Raw genomic sequence first — 22562 nt, forward strand, 5'->3', positions numbered from 1 at the left:
TATCAACAGATAGATTTGATAATACGATATTACAATTTTATGTCAAATAACAACATTACACCTTTCAATTATGCTGTAAATATTAACTCTCACATTTTCAGGCGTGTCTTGATTATCATCTACAATGAACAACAAGTGTGCCATAAAACCCATTTAATCCATTTTGACTTTTTGATCAGATTTATCATATAAAAACACAGATGTAGCCAGGGTATATGATGAATTAAGTGTAATACGAAAATCGTTGTTGTAAATACAGCGCTAGACATCAGTGGAATTTCCAGTACTATATTATTCCTATAAATTTTACGCATCACAATCACGTCTACGATACGGCTGTTTTCATAAGTTACACGTATTAGATTTAAAAAGAACGAAAGAAAGTCGAGACGTTCATATAGATATGATATTCAGAATATACATATTATAAAATACAAAGAAAAAGAAATGAAAAAGAAAATAAAGATACACTATACAGGTATCGTTAATAACAATATGAACTGCTAAACAGAACACAGCAAGCGATGTTATAATGTCTAAAAATGATATTCCATATTCTCCAATGCACAGCCAAAGATATTTATTCTTTCTTCCTAACGATGATTATTGTAGTTAAACGCTTTTATGCGTACGATACATTAAAATATTTTAAAAAACGAAACCCATCATAAGTTTTATCTGAGATATGAAATGATTGTCTTGTACTTAATGTCTTAACAGTTGCAAAATCTACTTTATCCAAATAGATAAACAATGTTTCTTATATTTTTATTGTAATACTATTATGAAATTCCACACTATTTTCCCTGCAAGTGTAAATCAGTATGAATTTATACTTCCAAAGCACATAATAATTATTGTACAGGGCAAATCTTTATTGGATGTAATCATCGTAATTAAAATTTACTTACAACTACAGGTGATTAATATTCCTAATATACAAAACAGCAAATGAACGTTCAAACGTTTTGATGTATCCATATTAATGAATTAGATATATTTTAAGGCATTTTGAAACACTAAAAAAATCACCATTGTACGCCTTTCACAAACTTTTTGTGTATGTTCAATTCGGAATTCCCGTACTTCTATTATTGAAAGGGAAAATGTTATATTCAAAATTAATTGTCATTTGTCGCAGGTCTTTTGTCAGATTTATAGGATTTTTTATTTGCTTTAATTGAAAAGTAAACAAGGTGACACACTAACTGGTGAGAAATAATACCATATAACAAACATATAAAAGTGATATCTATTTGAAAACACATTGAGTAAATATTGTTATAGTAGCGATTAAACACCGTTCAATTGTCCGGTAAAACATCTAAATATTTACATTCATTATTTACTTATTTCAGTAAGAAAGAATCAAAGAGAATGCGACGTTCGGTAGCTATATTTGAATTCTAACACGTGATATAACATTTAAATAAATATTTTTCTTTTTTGTTTTGTAAATATGTTATTTTTTACGAGATTAAAAGATGATGAGTACGATATAGATGTTAGTTTAAAAAATTGTCTATGTCTCCACTTTCTTTTGTTTTGTATACAAATTATATTTTCAAGATTATTATGAGCCAATAGGATATGTTCTTTCTTTTAAAATAGTCAATAAAAGCTATTTATCTGCTTTGTAAAATTGTCAATTAAAGGTATGTTTTGTTTTGTTAAATAGTCAATAAAAGGTATGTTCTGTTTTGTTAAATAATCAATAAATGGTATGTTCTGTTTTGTTAAATAGTAAATAAAAGGTATGTTTACTTATTAATAAGATATGTACGAAATTAAAACAAAAATGCAAATATCTTTTGAATTCAAATCTACTGAAACAAAAATCAAAATATAAAAAGATAAGAAATATATTTACAACCTTATACATAATGTCATATGAAGCTATACATTATGTAAAAGAAAACATATATTTTATTTTTAGACTGATCTTGCTCCCTGTAACATGATTTATATAATTTTTGGTACATGTATTCTTTTTTCTCTCTAGAATATTAAATGATTTCATGCCAATTTATCTAACGTCGATCAGGTAAAGGATAAAATTATATAGTTTTACCTTTATTACTTTGTTTCAGTCTGAAGGAAAATATGATATTAATATCTAATTGTATGATAGTTATTATAACTGTAATTAGGAAGGAATCCGCCAACATCAGATAGTACTTACAATGTAGGAATTGATTTATAGGCATTGACAAAAATGTGACTTTTGTTTCATTAGTTAATAAATAGATAGCAACGAGAGCCAGTATAGTGCGTTCCCGCAAAGCATACTGGCAATAACAGTTTCTACCCAGCCACGACCAACTGACACTTATATGCCGTAAGATCACTGTGGTCATTGCTCCATATTCAGGGAATATATAAATTTAAGTTTTTCCCTAGAATGATGACTTTTGTAGATTGCAAGATGGCCATGTACACTGAATAGATTAAACGTGAAAATGATTAAAGACAATCTTATATTAATCAGCATACAAGAGAAATACATAAAGTATCACAATAATGTTTTTAAAATAAAGACATTTAAACAACTCATGTCTGTCTATAAACTTTATCATTTATAAACTGTCAAATAAGTGTTTGTTACATGAGGAAATAAATGTTATATGTATCGAACAAAATCAAATATATGAAAAGTATAATAGTAAATGAAAACAAATAAAGTATTGTATTCTTGTAACACTACGTACATAAAGGTACAGCAACCAGTTTTGATGTATATAGCCATAGACAGAAACAATAATAACTCTCTATGTTGTGGTACAATGTTGATTAAAATCTTTGTGAAAAATAAAGTTTTCAATTTTATTACAGCGAGACAAATAAATATTGTGTTAACGATACAACATAAATTTCATGGTGAATTATTGTACGGTTTTGAATCAGTTTCATTTTTTTCCCTACTGTATGAACGTCTCACCAGGAAATAAATTATTCTTTCCTCGGATCATTATGTCTACTTTAGATTTAAAATATTCAGATCACATTTACAACTATCAAGTTTGTATTCAAATATATCAGGAAATAAGTCTAGGCTTTAATGATAGTCCTTTTGTTTATCATTCAATGTATACATAAGTAGTATATACGCCTCCTTTCCTCTTAATCCTAGCAAACTTGTCATAACAGTAAATAAGAAAAACTAAAGGACTTTTCAGAACGGCAAAAACGAAACTTATGAAAGTTCAGCATTACTTGATTTATTTATAAACTGTAATATTGGTATGTGAGTACCAACCAACATTGAATCTTATCTCCCAGTAAACATTTATATCAGTATTGAAACTGTAATGATAAAGAATAAAGTTTGGGTCATGCTGTGACAAACGGTGCTTAGTCATCGATAAATAAAATAATGATAGTATATAAATAACACATGGGTTTGTGGGTAACAGTAAACATATCATCCCGAGAAAAATACTGTTACCCGAGGAGGGTAACAGTATATTTACGAGGGATGATATTTTTAATGTTACCCACAAACCCATGTGTTATTTATTTTATTACCCCGAACAAATACTGTGATGATCTGAATTTGTGAACTCAATCTAACTGTAGCAAAAATAAACCAAGAGTAGCAATAACTAAACTGTCCTTACCTTGCAAGTTTTAAGTGTACTGTACTGTAGGACTACTTGAGAAGCTGTTTTTCTTTTATTCTTTAAGCAAGTGATGATATCTACCAGTCATAAACATACAATAAGTTGTGTTTTATTTAGAAAACAAAACACTAACCCATTTATAAGGTTATGATCTGTGAAATCTGATCCTTTTGTATCCAGAAAATTCTTCGCATGGTTTTTGACAAAGTGCATTTACAAAATAACGATGATATCCTACAGATGACTGTCCACCAACTCTATCTGTAACGTTTCACCGGTTAAAATTATTAAATAATCCTTTGTTGCATGCCTCAATCGTCTGCATGTTCCAGTTTGACACAAAATTATTCACTTTACAATAACTTCCGTTAAAAATGGGCATTTACTTTTTGACTATTCAACAAAATGATAACAAAAAGAACTCTAGGGTGCAAAGAACTAAATTTTATGAGAGTCATAGTTACTTTGGTGATGCCCTAGGCCTTATCGTGATCAGATTTTATACTGTTAACTAGAACTCCGCGAGTCGGATGTGTCGCCTTGTGAACAATGTAGTTTAGGGGAAATGGCCAGGACAAAAATGAAATATGAAAAATAACAAAGGGCAATAACTAAAAAAATAATACGTGCAGAGCAGCATTTCTGTACACTGCACTTCTTATCAATAAGATCTATCATTCTATGATGTTTCAAGTCCATAGCTTTCATACTTAAGGAGAAATGACCAGGACAAAAATAAAGTAAGAAAATCAACAAAGGGCAATTACTCAAAAATAAGAAATGCAGAGTATCAGTTCTTATGCACTGCACTTCTTTTTAATGAGATCTATCATCCTATGAAGTTTCAAGTCCATAACTTTGATACTTTCGGAGAAATGGCCTGGACAAAAATTAAGTATGAAAATTAACAAAGGGCCATAACTCAAAAATTAAGAAATGCAAAGTACCGATTCTTGTGCACTGCACTTCTTAATAATGAGATCTATCATCCTATGAAGTTTCAAGTCCATAGCTTTTATACTTAAGGAGAAATGGCCCGGACAAAATTAAAAAATGAAAATAAACAAAGGGCAATAACTCAAAAAATAAGAAATGCAGAGTACCAGTTCTTGTGCACTGCACTTCTTCTTAATGAGACCTATCATCCTATGAAGTTTCAAGTCAATGGCTTTTATACATTAGCAGAAATGGCCCGGACAAAAATAAAGTATGAAAATTAACAAAGGGCAATAACTCAAAAATTAGGAAGTGCAGAGTACTGGTTCTTGTGCACTGCATTTCTTCTTAATGAGATCTATCATCCTATGAAGTTTCAAGTCTATAGCTTTTTTAGTTGAAGAGAAATGGCCCGGACAAAATTAAAGTATGAAAATTAACAAAGGGCAATAACTCAAAAAATAAGAACTGCAGAGTACCGGTCCTTGTGCACTGCACTTCGGGTTATTGAAAGAAGCATGCATACCAAGTTTGAAGTCAATCAGACTTATAGTGACTGAGTTATGCTCCGGACAAGCTTTAGCGGACGCCGACGCCGACACAGACGCCGCCGCCGCCGACACCGCCGACAAAAGTAACCCCTATATGTCACCTTTTCAAGGCGACACAAAAATACTGTTACCTATGAAACAGTACAATATTCTTAGTCACGTGGTACACTTGCATTTACAGTAAGAATAACTCCAAGAGGCTTATGGGAAGTTAACATTACGAAAAAAAGGAGGGGTAATAAAAATAACTATCACAGCGATAAAAGATGATGCTATTTTGAGAACGTAAATTTGTTAAAGAGTATGTAGAGCCAAGGCAATAGTCGAATGCATGATCATTCCAATTTTAGAATAAATTGACGGCTTATAATGATAAGGTGTACTTCTACTAACTAAATCATAGCGATTAAGGGCTTAACAAATAGCAAAATTGACCATGAATGTCTGTCTACATGTATAACTAATCATCAGGCTTTAGTTCATACAATGTTCTAAATTGTGTTTTTCCAACGACCTGATATATCTTGTATCAACAGTCAATTATTTAATGTAAAATCGATATACACTTGCCACAAAACGTGTGTTTTTGTCTTTTCTAAAACCAACAATATCTCAACACCTAAGAAGGTTATCGTCGAGATACAACAATAAAATATACAATGACCTGTGCCTAATATTTATGATTTTCAACGATTTCATAGAAATGTAAGTGACTTAACTTGTCTCGTGTTAGGAAAATGTTTTATCGCAAATTCAAAGTATTTAAAACAAAAAAGATACAACATACTACTACTATGAGCAGAAGGAATTTAAATATGAAATACAATTTTGTCAGGCAGGGGATATTAATAATTAATATGTTTTATTTGTATTTTTTATTTGTATTCAAATTAAAAGCCACTATTCAAACAATCATTTTCAAAACAGTACTTTCGTCAACATTTTTGTCATTTATTTGCACTGAATTTGAAGCGTGGTTAAACGTGAATAATTTATTCTTTTTACCTCATATGCAAGTTGCGAAATTGAAATGTACCAAATGAAGTAATAGATAAAGAATATTATCGTGAGAACTAACGGTCAAGGTTTGAATCGAATAATCGATTCAAATATTTGTATTGCTATTCTGTTGTGTAAGTAAATCATAAACGTTTTAAAAGACATCAATCGCAAAACCATGAAATTATTTTTTAATATTATTCTTTGTTTTTGTACAATTAAATTGTTATAAATTTAATTCAGTTATCTTCCCAGTCGTGTTATTAATGTAAGATGATTAATGAAACCATAATTTTACTAACCAAGTCCTGATTGCTTCTATGATAACAGCGATTAACTCAGTTTTAATATTGCAATTACATTAAAAAATCTCACAAGAACCAAAACTTGCCATCAGTTATTGCATTTTTACTGCCAAACTGTACATGCAATGTACAATTAATGATACATAAAAACAATTTTATTTGTAATTTAAAATCCCTAAATGTTAGATCCCTCATGAACTACAAGTGTGCTGGCCTAAATAGAGACAAGAAAAGTCCTGGAAATGTTGCAGGCTGAGATTGTATTACCTGTTCCAGAGTTAGTTAGTTAACACTGGCTTAAGCAGCATTCAAAATTTACACAAAACCTTTATCGTTTTGTTTCACCTATCATCTTTTTCAGGTGTCCCTTTGTATGTAAAGCAAACATATTTTGAAATTACCTCTAGAGATATTACAGTCGTTATTTAAAGTCATTTTATTTGCGTTTAGTTGTAAGTCACGAAATGAAGACAGAGAAACTTTTTTGTCAGAAAAGACAACAAGCAGCATGTGCAATATCGTTAATCATGTAATTCATCAGGGATGGAAGTGTCATTTCCCTGAATGTCGTGGTTGCTGGATGTCAAAGCTAGCAATAAATTTTCCTTAATCATAAGATATTGTTTTACAATATATAGGGAAAACAAATTAAATCTGACCACCTTCTTTATTTATTTTCTCCGTTAAACTAAGCTGCGGAAAGAACTGTATACAAAGCTTGCAAAGTTATAACTATTTCCTTGAAAATGAAAAAGGTCATCGTATTTGGTACAAATTGCTTGTTATTTTTTTAAAAGCAACTAGACAATCATCACCATGTGTCATGTTTCAATAAAACGTTGGTAAACATTTTGTCAAACTGTAATATTGTGTTAGAAACTTGAATGTATGTAAATTATATTCCCCTATACATTATACCAACACATGTAATAGTATTCTAATTAAAACTATTAAAGTGAACCTATTTCCGATCAAATAGTTATTGAAATTTACATGGTTATTCTTTTAAATCTTTAACACATTTTTTAAAGGTCGCAGGGGAACGCTTTTACCCAAATTCAATTACTTCCTGAACCACATTAATATCGCTTCCTTCGTTTCACAAAAACTTTTGTAAACAGATTAGCTAATAACTGTCTATTGATTACAGGCAATCTTAGTATAAAAAAGAAATATTGTGATTTCGAAAACTCTGAAGTTAATCATCCAAATATGTAGCTAAAATTGAAGTAGAACTACGATTACTTATAATTAATTGGTGGCGCCATCGCTGGTTAGAACACTGACTGTCAACTCCTGAGGTTCCGGGTTCGATCCTGGGTAACACCCTTGGATTTTCAGACACATGAGTAGGTTTCCACCTACCTAAGAAGGCTTATGCCTTGACGCCCGGTTAAATAAAATAAATTATATCTTAACAAGTGGACGTCATCTAACGTTTATTTACGTAGCAGTTAGCGTTACACCCAAAATCCATACATTTATTAATTAATTCTTATTTCAATCCACTTGAACATCTCGTATATATTGTTTTGAATTGAATGTGCATGGATTGTGATATAACACTTTGTATATATTTTGAAGTAACAACTAAAATTGAATATTTATAGATTTGACTTTCAAGACAAATAAATTATTGCAACGCCAGAGCATACTATACAATGTTTGCCTTTCTGTCTGCAGACAATAGATCACACAGATATGAATTCTCTTTTAAATACAAAACGTTAAGATCATTTCACGTTAATCGATAGTCTAATACAAATAAATCACGGGATGCGAAATAAATTCAGGAAATATATTATATTAAATAGTATGATAAAAAAATTAGGTACGTAATAAATAGAGGAGAAATACGAAGACCAATATCGACACCAACTGATGGTTAACAAGAGGTCAATCTTAAATGAAGGCCACGATTGACATTATGCAAATGTCTACAAGGGGAAGCAATGGTTATAGCAGGTCATTATCGTCATGAAGCAAGGATCATAAAGAGATACAAAGGCTACACAGAAGGCAACTTTCGACATTAAGCAAGGATCTACAAGGGGGCGGGGAGAATTGGTTACAGCAGGTCAATATCAGCAAGGATCTATTAGGGAAAGCAACGTTTACAGATGGCCACTGTTGACATCAACTATAGATCTAAAAGGCAGAGCAACGTTTTAAGAAGGGCACTACTGCCATCAACCAAGAAACAGTGCCATCTTTACTGTTGACTTCTACCATTAACAAAAAACTAGGATCTACAAGATAACACAACATTTACAGAAGAACCAGTGGGAGAATTAAATTAGTTGGTGCCAATTTGCTATGTCTTAGTCGGACAGAATATATAAAATATTGTGAGTTTTTAAACCATATCTATACGTGTAAACAATAATATGAATGCCAGAATAGAGAAAGCAATGTTTATTTCATATAAGCAATTAGTTGAACTGAATATAAAGGTTAAAATTTAGATATCTAATTTTAAATGTTACTTGATAACTATTCATTTCAATTTACATGTTATGTAAAAAAACATTAAATCTTTCCTATAATAATTAAATCACTGTGTTTATAAAATAATAGATATACAGAGTTTTTGTTACAAAATCTAAAACTACCGTTGTGTTTTTTTTTGTTTTTGTTGTCAACAGGTTAATTAGAATAGTCCATATTATCTGACATATCAACTTGCATTATTTTATTCTAATGCTGAATAAGTATAACTTATGTACCATATACCAACCTATACACAGTGACATCTTAACCTTTATGTATATAGTATAATGAAGTCGTTCATATGTTTTTACAATATTTGAGCAAACAGAATAAAGACATTTAGAGCTAGTACGTTGTTCAACTGCTTGTGTTTGTTTGCCTCTTTTGTATTTGCTGGTGGGAATGAATGCCAATGTAATTAGGCAGTATACGTCCTTTTAGAGTGTCCGCATAACTTTTAACCGGTCATAGGCCTCTTATCAGTTCATCTATAACAAGTGAAACAGTGACACATCGTCAATCAGATAATTAAAATAAACTGACAATCGGTTATGTCTGCTTGTATTGTTGACTGGCAATAGATTGCAATAGATTTGAGTGATCGTATCCTGGCACAATATAAAACAGTATTTAAAAACGATTAGATTATCTCTTTATGTATATATTAATAGACACATGTTTATTTTGTGTCAGCAATACTAGTATTCCAGTAGTTCTCAAGGCACAATAAGTGCACAAGTATTGTCCTTAAATATTGTAATGAAGAATCTATTTTAAAATATTAAGAACTTAATTTTAATTTGCAAATAATGTAGATCATTATTTAAAAAGAAAAAGAAAGAAAGGAAAGAAAACGAAAGAAAACGAACCTCAAGGAAACTATTTTAAACTTATCAACGTGAATTGATCCTATTCTGCGATATATGAACATAGAAAGTTTTGTTGATTGAACAAAAAATAACACGTGGTCAAGTACAAATATCTACACTTAATATTTAACAGTTTTATAAAGCATGTTCTTACTTTCCTTTAATATTTTTTAAGAAATATAACGTGTCTTATAACAGCATATTAATGTAATTGACCATGATATTTATATTGAACTTCTTTAATTGCTTTGAAATATCTTATATCTTAATTGGCCGAAACAGTACTTGCAATGTGCTAGTGTTTCTAGAACATTTATTCTCGTACTGAAATAACTGGTACAAGACAGGTAAGATCTTAAGTCGCAATGTTTAAGTCTTAAAATAGAAAGAAATGAACAAACAAATATAATTCTAAAAAATAACTTTGACTTGCGCAAATAGAAATCGTTACAGGGTAGTGATTTGTCCAATTACATAAAAGTTATCACACCTATATATATGGCCATTAGTATTAAAATACCTATTTTATCTATGACATAAGTGTTGTTACATAACATATAATAATATGGGAATGAAAGATAACTTACAGTAACAAGATATGGCACTAAAAGCAGAAATCCAAATATATACACCAAACAATCCTATTACATCCATATCTGGCTCTATCACATATTTTGATCATTTATTTTAAATTTCGTAGCATATCATTATATTTGAGACACGTGCTCAGTCCGTTATATTTATCGGTTGATAAAATATGTGTTTGTTATACTATACACATTTTAAATGCATTTATCCACACTGAATCTGGCTGATACTTATTATTCATTTTACTTTTTCATTTGACATATTTAAATTGAAAACAAATCTTAAATGTACATTTTTTTTATTTAAATCACGAATCTAACTATAAACTTATTTTTTGAAGTATAATTTAAAATTAATAGATTTTACATTTAAAATGTTAAGACATTTCTATGTCAAATATCACATTACATCCCAATTATGCTGGGACTATTAACACACATTTTATGAACAACAAGTGTGCAATTAGAACTCTCAAAATCTATTCCGACTTTTTGATCAGATTTATCATATAAAAACACAGATGTAGCCAGTAACTACAGGGTATATGATGTTAAGAGCAATTGTAAATACAGCGCTAGACATCAGTGAATTTTCCAATACTATATCATTCCTATAAATTTTACGCATCACAATCACGTCTACGATACGGCTGTTTTCATTAGTTATTAGATTCCAAAAGAACGATAGAAAGTCTTGCCGTTCATTTGGATATGATATTCAAGTAACAGAATAGAAAATAGACAAAGAATGCACTTTACAACTTTACTTAACATGACATGAGAAAGATAACCAACAAAATATGACCTCGTTTTTCTATATGTTTTCTGAGTTAAAAAAAACCACATCAACTCATAATTGAAGATAAAATTATATGTTGTGTCAAATTGTCATAAAATGGTGGTGCGAAATTAAAGACTATTATACATTGTTGAGAACACTATTGATTCTATTGGACTCGTACACAGCTGCAAACCTGTAGGTATTACAACTGTGAAATCTTCCAGTAGAATTCTTATCTAAAATGTATAATAACCTATTTTCATAAAGTTATTCGATTGTATTTAATTCAGCTTTAAATTGTACGGTTACATTATTGCAGTAAGAAAGAAACTGACAATTAGTTAAAAGAATATCTCGTGCTTCTTTGAAATGACAGTTTAATTATTGTATCTTTAAATTGGGACAATGGTTTCTAGTTGATACATGTAAAACATGAATAGATATTATTCGTTAACTGTTACTATACGCAGTGTGCTTAAATCTTATAACAAAAACCTTAACGCCTTTGTAGATTATAAAGTATGCCAATATCTTAAATTAAAACCAAAAAATTATATGGATTAAGTCACCTGACTATAGTCTAAGAAAAGGTAATTTACTTCTTATTTATAATACATCTTTCAAATTAAAAAATACAGATAACTGATGCAATAATTGAATGCACCTAAATATACGATAACTAACCTTGCACGAGATTATATGTGAATGACAAATTATTCTATTTTGATATTGTTATCTCTTTAAGATGAAGTCATCAGGTAAAACTAATCAAATTCTCTGCGTGACATATGGATAACTTTTATAAGATTATAAGTTGAAGAAGAATTACTTTAATTTATTTGCATATAAACGATGCATAACAAATTGTATAAATCTATTGCACACAACAGTAAAATATATCTTTTTCAACCTTAAGCAACAGGTCATATGTTTCTTAAAAGTAGTTTAGAGAAAACGTACAGACTCAATCAAACCGAGTCTGCAATTTTCATGTAATTTTGCATCCAAAACCCTGATCGCTTACTTAAAGGAAATACGAGTAAAAAATATGATAAACAAGATCAACAAGGAAAGGCGGCGTTAAATAAACTTGTTTTCTACAATAAAATAGATAAATACAGAATCCTTAAAGAAAGCCCAACACGGCAAAATTGAAAATGTTGCAGGCTCGGTTTGATTGAGCCTGTTCATGAACGGTACTGGAAAGTGCAAGTTACCGTAAAGTTACCGTAATAAAACTATTTCACTTGCACCAGCTCAGTTTGTGCCTACTTAATAAAGTTTTGGGTGTGGTATAACGAGTATGTGTCAGTGTCGCCGTTAAAAACAAAAACAAAAAAGAATGGATGTGAGTATAGTTTGTTTCCTAATCCATAGCGTGCAGTAACAACAGGTTCTACCACTGCGATAAATGGTCTAACATTTTCAATTTTGCCGTGTTGGGCTTTCTTTAGGGGTTCTACCACTGCGATAAATGGTCTTGCTAGGGGGCGTGAACCGTAACTTGCACATTCCATTACCGTCCATGTACAGGCTCAATCAAACCGAGCCTGCAACATTTTCAATTTTGTCGTTTTGTACGTTCTTTAGTGATTCTTTATTTCTCTCTTTTTAATAAGATTGTCATGGACAATGAAAATTTTTAGCATGAAAGGTTTAAATAAAATAGAGAAATACAGAATCCCTAAAGAAAGCCTAACAAGACAAAATTGAAAATGTTGCAGGCTCGGTTTGATTGAGCATGTTCATGAACGTTACTGGAAAGTGCAAATTACCGTCCACGCCCCCTAGCACCGGCTTAAGCAGAATTCAACATTAACACGAAAATGGTGAAATTTTGAATTTAGAAACATCCGCAGATGTGTTCATACGGCGGTTATTATGGAACCTTAAATGTGACACAGTAGTGCCATTCCATACATGTGTTAGTTTTAGAGAAAAATATCGCAATATCATTATCATTATTATTATAACAGATAGTACATTTACAATTAAACCCATATAATTAGTTATCCTATGTTTGATCAGTAGAATAAAGAATGACATTTTTGTAACAAACTATATGACAACACAGCAACCATTCTAATGTTATGGTCATAGACAGAAAGTATAATCGTTCTTTACGGTGCAGTAGAATGTTGATTATTATCTTTGTGAAAAATAAAATTTTCAATATAGACAAATAAACATTGTAAACGATACAATATAAGTGTCATGGTAGACTTTTATACGGTTTAGAATAATTTTAATTGGATTTCCTACTGTATGAGTGTCTCGCCAGCAAATAACTTATTCTTTCCACGGATCATTATGTTTGCTTAAGATAAAACATATTCAGAATGTTGATGCTTGGAATTTGGGATGTTGTACCTTTGTAGAAGGGATATTGCAGCTTGGTGGAATGCCATGTTGGGAGCTTGGTTTGAAATAGGGGGTATTATAACTTGGTTAAAAGAAATGTATTAATCAGGTAGTTGTGAATCTGTAGGTGTAAGGTTTTGGATTAAGGTAAGCCTTAGGAGTCGATCCTGGCGCGCCAAGAACTGCCCTAGCCTCGACGGGCACGCACGACTCAAACCCCACCGCTTATCCACTGATCTTGATACCCCCTCTGTCCCAGGGTCGCTTTCACACGTGGCTAGCCCATGTGAACTCCTCCACACTCTATCCTCTGAGTTATGCCTTCTTCAAAATGAAAAAGGGTCTTAAAAATTGCCGTGAACCATTTTTTATAGAAACTGTGAGCGAAAAAGTCTGGTCCTAAAATTATAAAATTCAATGCCGACCTTATTACCCTCAGCCCAAACTTATACCCAAGTAACCCTCCCAAGGTCCAAAATGAAAGACCCTATTTAGAAGTTTGCCCTCACCCTCGACTCCTGGCTCATTAGCATGTGTCACAACTGCGAATGTTTCCAGGTTTTGCCTATTTTCTATATGTCCAAGTCCTCATTAAAGGTACTTGAAAAACAAAACAGCGTCAAACTTCAAATTATATAAACCGCCTGTTACTATTTTAACCTTCTGTGTTGCCTTGAAAAAAAACATTCTCTTTGATTATCATAAAAGAACACAGTACCTTTATCAGTCAAAATAACTGACCAGCACCAACATGGTTGCAAAATGATAAAGGGTAGCGGAAAACGGCTTAGAGCCTTGATACACTGGCTAGAAAACTAGTATGGGATTTTATGTTCAAGTTCTAAAAAGAGGTCAGTTACCAAAAAATCATCTGTTTAAACCCGTTTGACGTATTAACGTGTTAACCAACCCATGAAAATGCCCTTGACTTCTATTCAATCCACTGGGAGAAGGGTGCAGCACTTTGAAATTCATTTTGATTGGAAATAGCTGATTTTTGGGCAATTTTGACCGATGTCACTTCATTATGCCATGGGTAAACAGGAAAATTTAAGATTGGAGTAATTGCAGTTTACAAAGCGCTATCGGTACAGTCATTTATTTATAGAACTGTAAAATTCATAGCAACCAGGGAACTTCCATAGCAAATATTATCTATCTAACATTGAAATTTTCATAGCCAAGCACTGACTTCCAATGAAACTATCCTCTCTCTCCTCTGTACAGGCACCAGCCTGAACATCTTATGTAATTGTTTTTTCCATCAGGCAAAAGCAACCAGGTAATGCTTTTACTTTGTTGCACTATTCAAAAGATACAAATATGAACTTTGTGATATCCAGTTTAAGATTTAGATTTTATATCTGCTTTTGTTTATTATTTACACATATACCTTATTTCCTTTCATACTACAGCGGTAGCATCGCGTGTCTCGTATGAACCACCGAACCTTCCGGGTACACAGTCGCTCTTCCACTATACGCGACTATCAGGACCAAGGCAAAAACGCATTCTGAACTGAATCTTGGTAGTGGTGGGTTGTCTATAGCTATGGAGAAGGGATGCTGTAAGCTTGTAAGGGTGTGTTGATGCTTTATGTAGGGAGCGGGAGGCGTCGCGAACGTTTTAGCTGGGAAGAAGTTTGTTGCAACTTGGCAGTAAGGGTGTTGTAAACTGAGTGTATTTGTGGGCCGTAGCTTGTAGTTTGTGCCCTGTCCTGTTTGTTTGGGGTCCGTACCGTGGCTCCTTGCACGGTTCTTGTTCTGGGTCGTTTAGGTTGCGTTCATTGAAACGCGCACTTTGCTTGATAGATCTTGTTTATCATATTTTGGTAGTAGCGATGTTGTAGTTTGTTAATAAGAATGATGAAACCGAGTAGTGGAGTATAGCTCTATTTTTTGGTAAAGGAGATGTGGTACCCTGGTAGTAGTGTTGTTGTAGCTGTGAAATGGGTAGTTATAGTTGGGTAGGTGTGTTGCAGCTTGGCAGGTGGGATGTTGAAGCAAGTATTTTGTAGATGTGCAGTAGTGTTTTTATAGCTTGGTAGTAAGGATGTTGTACCTTGGTAGCAGGGATTCTGTTTAACGGTAGTTGAAATGTTGCAACTTGGTAATAGGCTGTTGTACATTGTACAATTAAGGAAAATATTTAACTGAATTCTTGACAGGCATAAAAATAAGTAAAATATTTGCCTTCCAATAAAACATTCAATTTTATATTAAATTATTTTCATTCAAATAAGAAAAAACACTAGAAGTACACATTTTTTAATCCATGTCTTTTTAATTGTAAAATAGGGAAAAACAGAATCCCTTAAGAAGGTCCAACACAACACAATTGAAAATGTTGCAGGCTCGGTTTGATTGAGCCTGTTCATGGACGGTATTGGACAGTGCAAGTTACCGTCCACGCCCCCTAGCACCGGCTTAAGCAGAATTCAACATTTAACACGAACATGGTGAAATTTTGAATTTTGAAGTTTATTTTTCCATAAAACAAACACATGATAACATTATGTTATGAAATACAAGCATCAATGGAAAAATTATCATTATATAAATTTATCTAAGGATTTGTATAAACAGAATGAAATTCAATTCATCCGATGTTTTAGGCATAGGCGGTGAAAAGTTTTATATTCATGATAGCTGTTCAAGAACTTTATTTATTAAGTAATTTGAACATGATAAAAATATATATGATCAATCCCCGAGATTATATATGAATTTTGAGTTATACGTATAAACATTTGGTATCAGTGAGAGGTCAAGTACTATTAACAGCTTGTATTTTTCCACGGATAAAATCGTGTTTTGGAATCTCTCATTTATTGCCACATCAGTGTTGTGCGTATTGTGCGTTCTTTAAGGATTCTTTACTTCTCACTATTTTATGTGTGTTGTGTGGAAAATATGATAAACAAGATCAACAAGGAAAGGCGGCGTTCAATGTACGCAACCCCCATATGACCCAGCAACAAGAACCAGTGGAAGCCGTACAATGTCGCCCAGTACATATTTATAACATTTTTCATCCTTAAAGATCGTTAAGCACTATATTATTTTTGTTTGTGGTATTTCAAGATCCCTCTATTTTACCCTTTTTAGGTTGGGTGTTTCTAGTATTCCTATTGAATACTGTATAAAAACCTTTAGGACATGCTTTTAAATTTGCCAGTGCTAGGGGGGTAGACGGTAACTTCTATCAAACCGTGCCTGCAATGTTTTCAGTTTGGTCGTTTCGGGCGTTTGTAAGGTATTTCAAATTTCTCTATTTTGAATATTCTGAGCATAGGACAAATAGAATCCATTAAGAAATTCCAACACGGCAGAGTTGCAGGCTCGGTTTGATTGTGCCTGTTCATGGACGGAACTGGAAACAGTGGAAAGTGCAAGTTGCCTTTCCGATTATGATAAGATCCGTCCCTTGATGAAATCGTAAATATATTGTAGATGATAAGAGTTAAATACGCATACCCTAACAGAAGTCTGTACATCATGAATAATGAAAAAATGCAATTTTCTTCAGGCCTACAAAGGGCGTCCAGGAGAGAACAAACAAAAAACGAACGAGAAAAAAGTGTGATGAAAGGAGAGCATCCGTATAGTATTTTCTAAGATTGAATAGATAAGTACAGAATCCCTAAAGAAAGCCCAACACGGCAAAATTGAAAATGTTGCAGGCTCGGTTTGATTGAGCCTGTTCATGGACGGTACTGGAAAGTGAATCCTTCCATAAGCTAAAAATAATTCAATTGATGACAACAAATTAAATATTATGTTACTCATTTCATGATATATTTAAATATATTTTATAGTTCAACGGTTGAGACAGGACTGAAATGACAGTTGCTGTCTGAATATTCTGGAGATAAACTGTTTAAATGCAGAACATGCAGACTGTAGTCAATAAAAGCTTTATATGATGTTTCTGAAATGTCAAAATTAAGGTACAAACAATGTCTAGGGAAATATATATTACCTATAATAATACATTGGCGAACTCAATATGTTACAGTCATAGCAGAACATCGTCCGATTAAACAAAAGTTCAGTTCTGTTGGCTGTTATTTCAAATGTTAAATAAATGTTTTACGAAAAACTGTCGATGTACAGAATGTCTGAAAAGAGAAGATCCCGCAAGAGCAATGATGAAACAAAACGTAGTTGACAATACTACACTCTGTTTAACTTTGTCTGTTCATGCGGGTTTACTTAATGAAAAGTACAACTTCTCCCACGCCCCCTAGCACTTGCTGAAGAGGTCTTGAGAAAAGCCTTAGTTAAAGTCACTGAGTTTAAATCAGGAAAAAAACATAGGAATAGGAATTTTATGAATGTCAAATTCTTTTTGTAGTATTGCCAATTGCCAAATGTTAAGCAAAAGTGATTATCACAAAATGATAATTTCATATAAATAAACAATTATGTGTAAAATATTTATTACATATATTAAAATGTATTAATATATTAGTTTTTTTCTTTTCGTTATTATATACATGTAACAGAATCATAGCCTTATATATTTTACTTTGTTAGTTAACTGTTTTTGTGTCTCATTGTGCCTTTATTTATGTTTGTTACCTCATTTTTTAATGTATATGAAATGAGTAAAATGATATGCACCTATCATTCATTATTAAGGCACCACATCATTGCACACTAACTGTCGGAAAAACCTGTCGCTACAGCTGCCTTCTTGTAGTTTGACTATACTCAAGGTCCTAAAACTATGCACAGCTTTACTTATATTTTCACCATTGTTGACAGGAGATAACGCATATCTTGCCAAAACTATACAAGAAGAAAGTTATTGCTACAAAAATGAAATAACTGTCTTTAAATAATATGAAGCAAAGTAAATCGTGTCAGGTGTTTATATTCCAATCGTTGAGTATATAATTTTATCGGATGCTCAACTCAACAAATAGGACGTCTTGCAAGCTCAGGAAAATAATTTCTGTACATTCTGTATGTATAGCATAATCAAAGTATGCGCATCTCCTGTATTTTTGTCTTTCTTTCTTGCGGAAAATAAAATGTTGTCAGACATCAAAACAGTTATTTTACATTTCTACCATGATAAATAAGAATCAACTGAATAGATTTAGTTATCTTTTTGTAGACCATTATACTACTGTTTGCTGAATCAATGAAAACCTCGAGAGTGTTGTAATGATGTTTCACTTCACAATCTCCTAGGTAAGTACAGCTTTGCAAATAATCAACTGTCACACTAGGGATCTAATCTTTTTTATAAAACCCCGTAATACAATATTCAAACATAAAGTAAATAACCGCATGATTTCTATCCGTCAAACTTGGATGTTGAAGACCCCACACTGATCGCGTATGTTTCTAAAAAATCACTCGTATTTATATGTTAAAAGGTGTCTTAGATTCAAAGAAGACATGACATTTTTGACAGATGTACTGTAAAAAAAAGAATTAAATGAAATCCACACAGCTTTTGGTAAAGCATGTTAGTACCTGAAGTTCAAAGCAATAATATTATATAATATATAACATTTTAAGAGTGATTCATGAATTTCCAAATAATTAGAAACAAAATAATTGCGTTCAAAATATCTAAGTCATTATGTAAATCACTAAAAAAAACTGTCAGTTAGTCAGAATTTACAATGCATTTAATGTCACCATGCTGCTTAATTGGCATTAATTTGTATTGTAAAACATTTTACGTTTATTTTATTCACACAATCGTGCATATTTCGGTAGACATAATATAATTTATTCGGACCTGAGAGTTAATTCGATAAAGCAAGCAAATGATGTGTAAAATTCTGACAAGTCATCATATCATTTGGACTAAATACTTCAGACGGCTGTATTGTTTGGTGCATGACTGTCTCATTATACCCCCACAAACGAAGTTTAGGGGGGGGGGGGTATATAGGAGTCAGCTTGTCGGTCGGTCGGTCCACATCATGGTTTCCGGACGATAACAAGAGTTTGGAATGAGGTATTGTAATCAAACTTGGTATATAGCAACCTAATGTGGAAACTCCGGTTGGTATTGCATTTGGACCCCCTGGGGTCAAGGTCAAGGTCACCATTACTAAAAATAGAAAAAATGGTTTCCGGACAATAACTACAGTTAGGAATGAGATATTGTTATCAAACTTGGTGTATAGCAACCTTATATGAAGACCTGGGTTGGTCTTGCATTTGGACCCCCTGGGGTCAAGGTCAAGGTCACCGTTACTAAAAATAGAAAAATGGTTTCCAGTTAGGAATGAGATATTATTATCAAACTTGGTGTATAGAAAGCTTATATGAAAGACCTGGTTAGTATCGTACTTGGACGCCCCTGGGGTCAAGGTCACTGTTAACTAAAAATAGAAAAATGGTTTCCGCGACAATAAATAGAGTTTAGAATGAGATATTGGTTATCAAACTTGGTGTATAGCACAATGCTTATATAAGACCTTGAGCGTTGGTATTGCATTTGGACCCCCTGGGGTCAAGTCACCGTATTACTAAAATAGAAAAAAATTTCCGGACAATAACTACAGGTAGGAATGAGATATTGTTATCAAACTTGTTTTCTTATGGGTTTGGGTATAGTAAGCTTATATAAAGACCTGGGTTGGTCACCTGCACTTGGACCCCTGGGGTCAAGGTCAAGGTCACTGTTATACTCAAAATAGAAAAATGGTTTCCGGACAATAACTAGAGTTAGGAATGAGATATGTTATCAAACTTGGGGTATAGCAAGCTGATATGAAGACCTGGGTTGGTATTGCATTTGGGCCCACTTGGGTCAAGGTCACTGTTACTAAAAATAGAAAAATGGTTTTTCGGACAATAACTTGACTAAGGAATGAGATATTGTAATCAAACTTGGTGTATATCAAGCTTATATGAAGACCAGGGTCGGTATTGCATTTGGAACCCGTAGGGTATTGTCAAGGTCACCGTTACAGTGTTACTAAAAATAGAAAAATGGTTTCCGGACAATAACTAAGAGTTAGGAATGAGATATTGTAATGAAACTTTGTGAAAAGCAAGCTTATTTTGAGACCCCAGTTGGGATTACAATTAATTGAAATATTTCTTTGTACACAGTTAATAGTTTGTGTTCTAGTTTGTGTTCAAATTTTTCTTCAGACTACTTATTTTTCAAAAAGTCAAAGTTGCTGGTGGGGGTATTAATCACCTTCAGTGATAGGTCTAGTTTTTTACTATTTTGCATTAACAAAAAGTGATGTGCATAATGCAAGTTTCGGATTTGTATATATTTGAAAACAAAGTAGTTGTATAAGATTCATTTTTGAGACATGGTACTTAAGATTTAATGGAAACAGATGGTAAAAGGCCTGAAATTGTAATTGCTGTTAATTTTTACAAAGTGAAAGTAGAAAAAGTTTCATCAGCTTAGAGATTTAAACTTTGCTTTTATAAAGAGTGTCATGATTGAATCTAATTAATGAATAAATGACTGGTCACCATCCTACTTTTTGAATTATCTGCCTCTTCAATTATTCAAGATAATTTACTAGAATAAGTCTTATTTTTTGACTTCGCCTTTGTGTTCAGATATCGTCAACAGTCTTCTTATTTAGACCTAAAACTGTGTCTCGTCGACTCGAATAGAACAGTGTAAATATTGTTTGTATTATTTTTCAAAGTGATAATACAGTTGGAATGATAAAGCTAGCAGATATAAGCAAGAATGACTAATTTTGATGTTTAACGTTATGATTACATTACATTTTTGAAAAAGACATAATACACAAATAATATGATTGTATTGTTTGAGGCTGTAACAAGTTTCGTAAAATGCTAATTATTTTCATAGAAGCGTTCAAATGTTAATTTCATATTTTTTAATTTCTTATTTTACATTACAGATAGTTATACTGTTTTAGCTTCATTGAGTGAAATGAAAGTTATTTACTGTTTTTTTAAGGGAAAGATTGATAATTTACCAGTTATTATTTACTATATAAAATTAAAAATTATATGTTACTGTAATAAAAGTATTACGTTAAATATATTGTTCGAAATGGTTCTTAAAATTTAAAATTAACAGCTATATATAGACAAGTGAGTAAAAAAGTATTAGACAATTATTCCAGATTGATGAAAAATTTAAGTTGACCTCAAAGTACCGCATTAACTTTCAATGACATGCTGATTCAAAGCTTCAAAAAAATAGAGAAAAACAGAATCCCTAAAGAAAGTCCAACACTGCAAAACTGATCAAAGTTCGATCTAAATATTTGAATCTTAAGAAAGGAAATGCCCAAAACAATCGGGTTGCGACGATGACAGGAAATGACAAATAAATGAAGTTACGTGTCAAGAATGTCACGGCAAAGGAATATAAAGTATATTTAATTAGATTGCAATGTATGTATGCTTATCAATTTATCTTAATATTCTTGGAATGTACTATTCTAGATAATATAAGAGATGCGGATATTGGCAATACCATTCGTACTTTACGTTTGGGAAAGGTCAGTCTGGAAATTTTTGACTTGATGAAAACACACTATACGAGGTTCTCTTCAAATGTAAGAACAGTGTCTTAAGTAATAACAACAATTTCAAAGGTCCATTGACCAGTATTGGTAGTAAATGAACATGTAACAAGAAGTGAACTTGTGAACGATTTATCGGAATAAGTAAATAAACATACGTTTCAGTCGTTCTTTTATAAATAAGTGGAAAAAATATCTTACTAGTTTTCAGGTTATATGCTATCATATGATATATATGATATATATACAGTATATATATAGTTTCCTTGCAATAAAAATAATAAGAATTTATAACTACTGTACAATTTCTAAATTGCAAAATAGCACTAAACAGATTGACTCAGTTTGATTTGTTTGAGAACAACACGGCACTGTGATAATATTTTGCTCACACGTATCGACAAAAACTGATAATCTATATTTCTTTGTTGTTTCTTTTTTTCAAACAGTATAATATATGTACATGGTGTTTACAAAATATCGTACCATCAAGCTTGTTTTGATTTTTTGGGTTTTGTAAAAAAAATACTTGTACATCTTCAATTTATGAAATTGGC

At 31.9% G+C, this 22562-nt stretch overlaps 1 protein-coding gene across 3 annotated transcripts in view; it reads right to left on the reverse strand.

Annotated features, from left to right (window-relative positions):
- Positions 1-10509, reverse strand: part of LOC132729691 (zwei Ig domain protein zig-8-like) — a 76693-nt gene extending 66184 nt beyond the window's left edge. The window contains exon 1 of one of the 3 annotated variants that reach the window (XM_060715512.1): positions 10358-10509. In XM_060715512.1, coding sequence (XP_060571495.1) covers positions 10358-10424 — 67 coding nt within the window. In that variant the 5' untranslated portion in view covers positions 10425-10509. Of the gene's footprint in view, positions 1-911; positions 1066-10357 lie in introns of those variants that run through there. The other 2 variants (XM_060715513.1, XM_060715510.1) reach the window with 2 other exon arrangements.
- Between the last annotated feature and the right edge of the window lie 12053 nt (positions 10510-22562).

Source organism: Ruditapes philippinarum, unplaced genomic scaffold (genome assembly GCF_026571515.1).
Source record: "Ruditapes philippinarum isolate M1 unplaced genomic scaffold, ASM2657151v2 ctg1519_1_1_1_1, whole genome shotgun sequence".
NCBI lineage: Eukaryota > Metazoa > Mollusca > Bivalvia > Venerida > Veneridae > Ruditapes > Ruditapes philippinarum.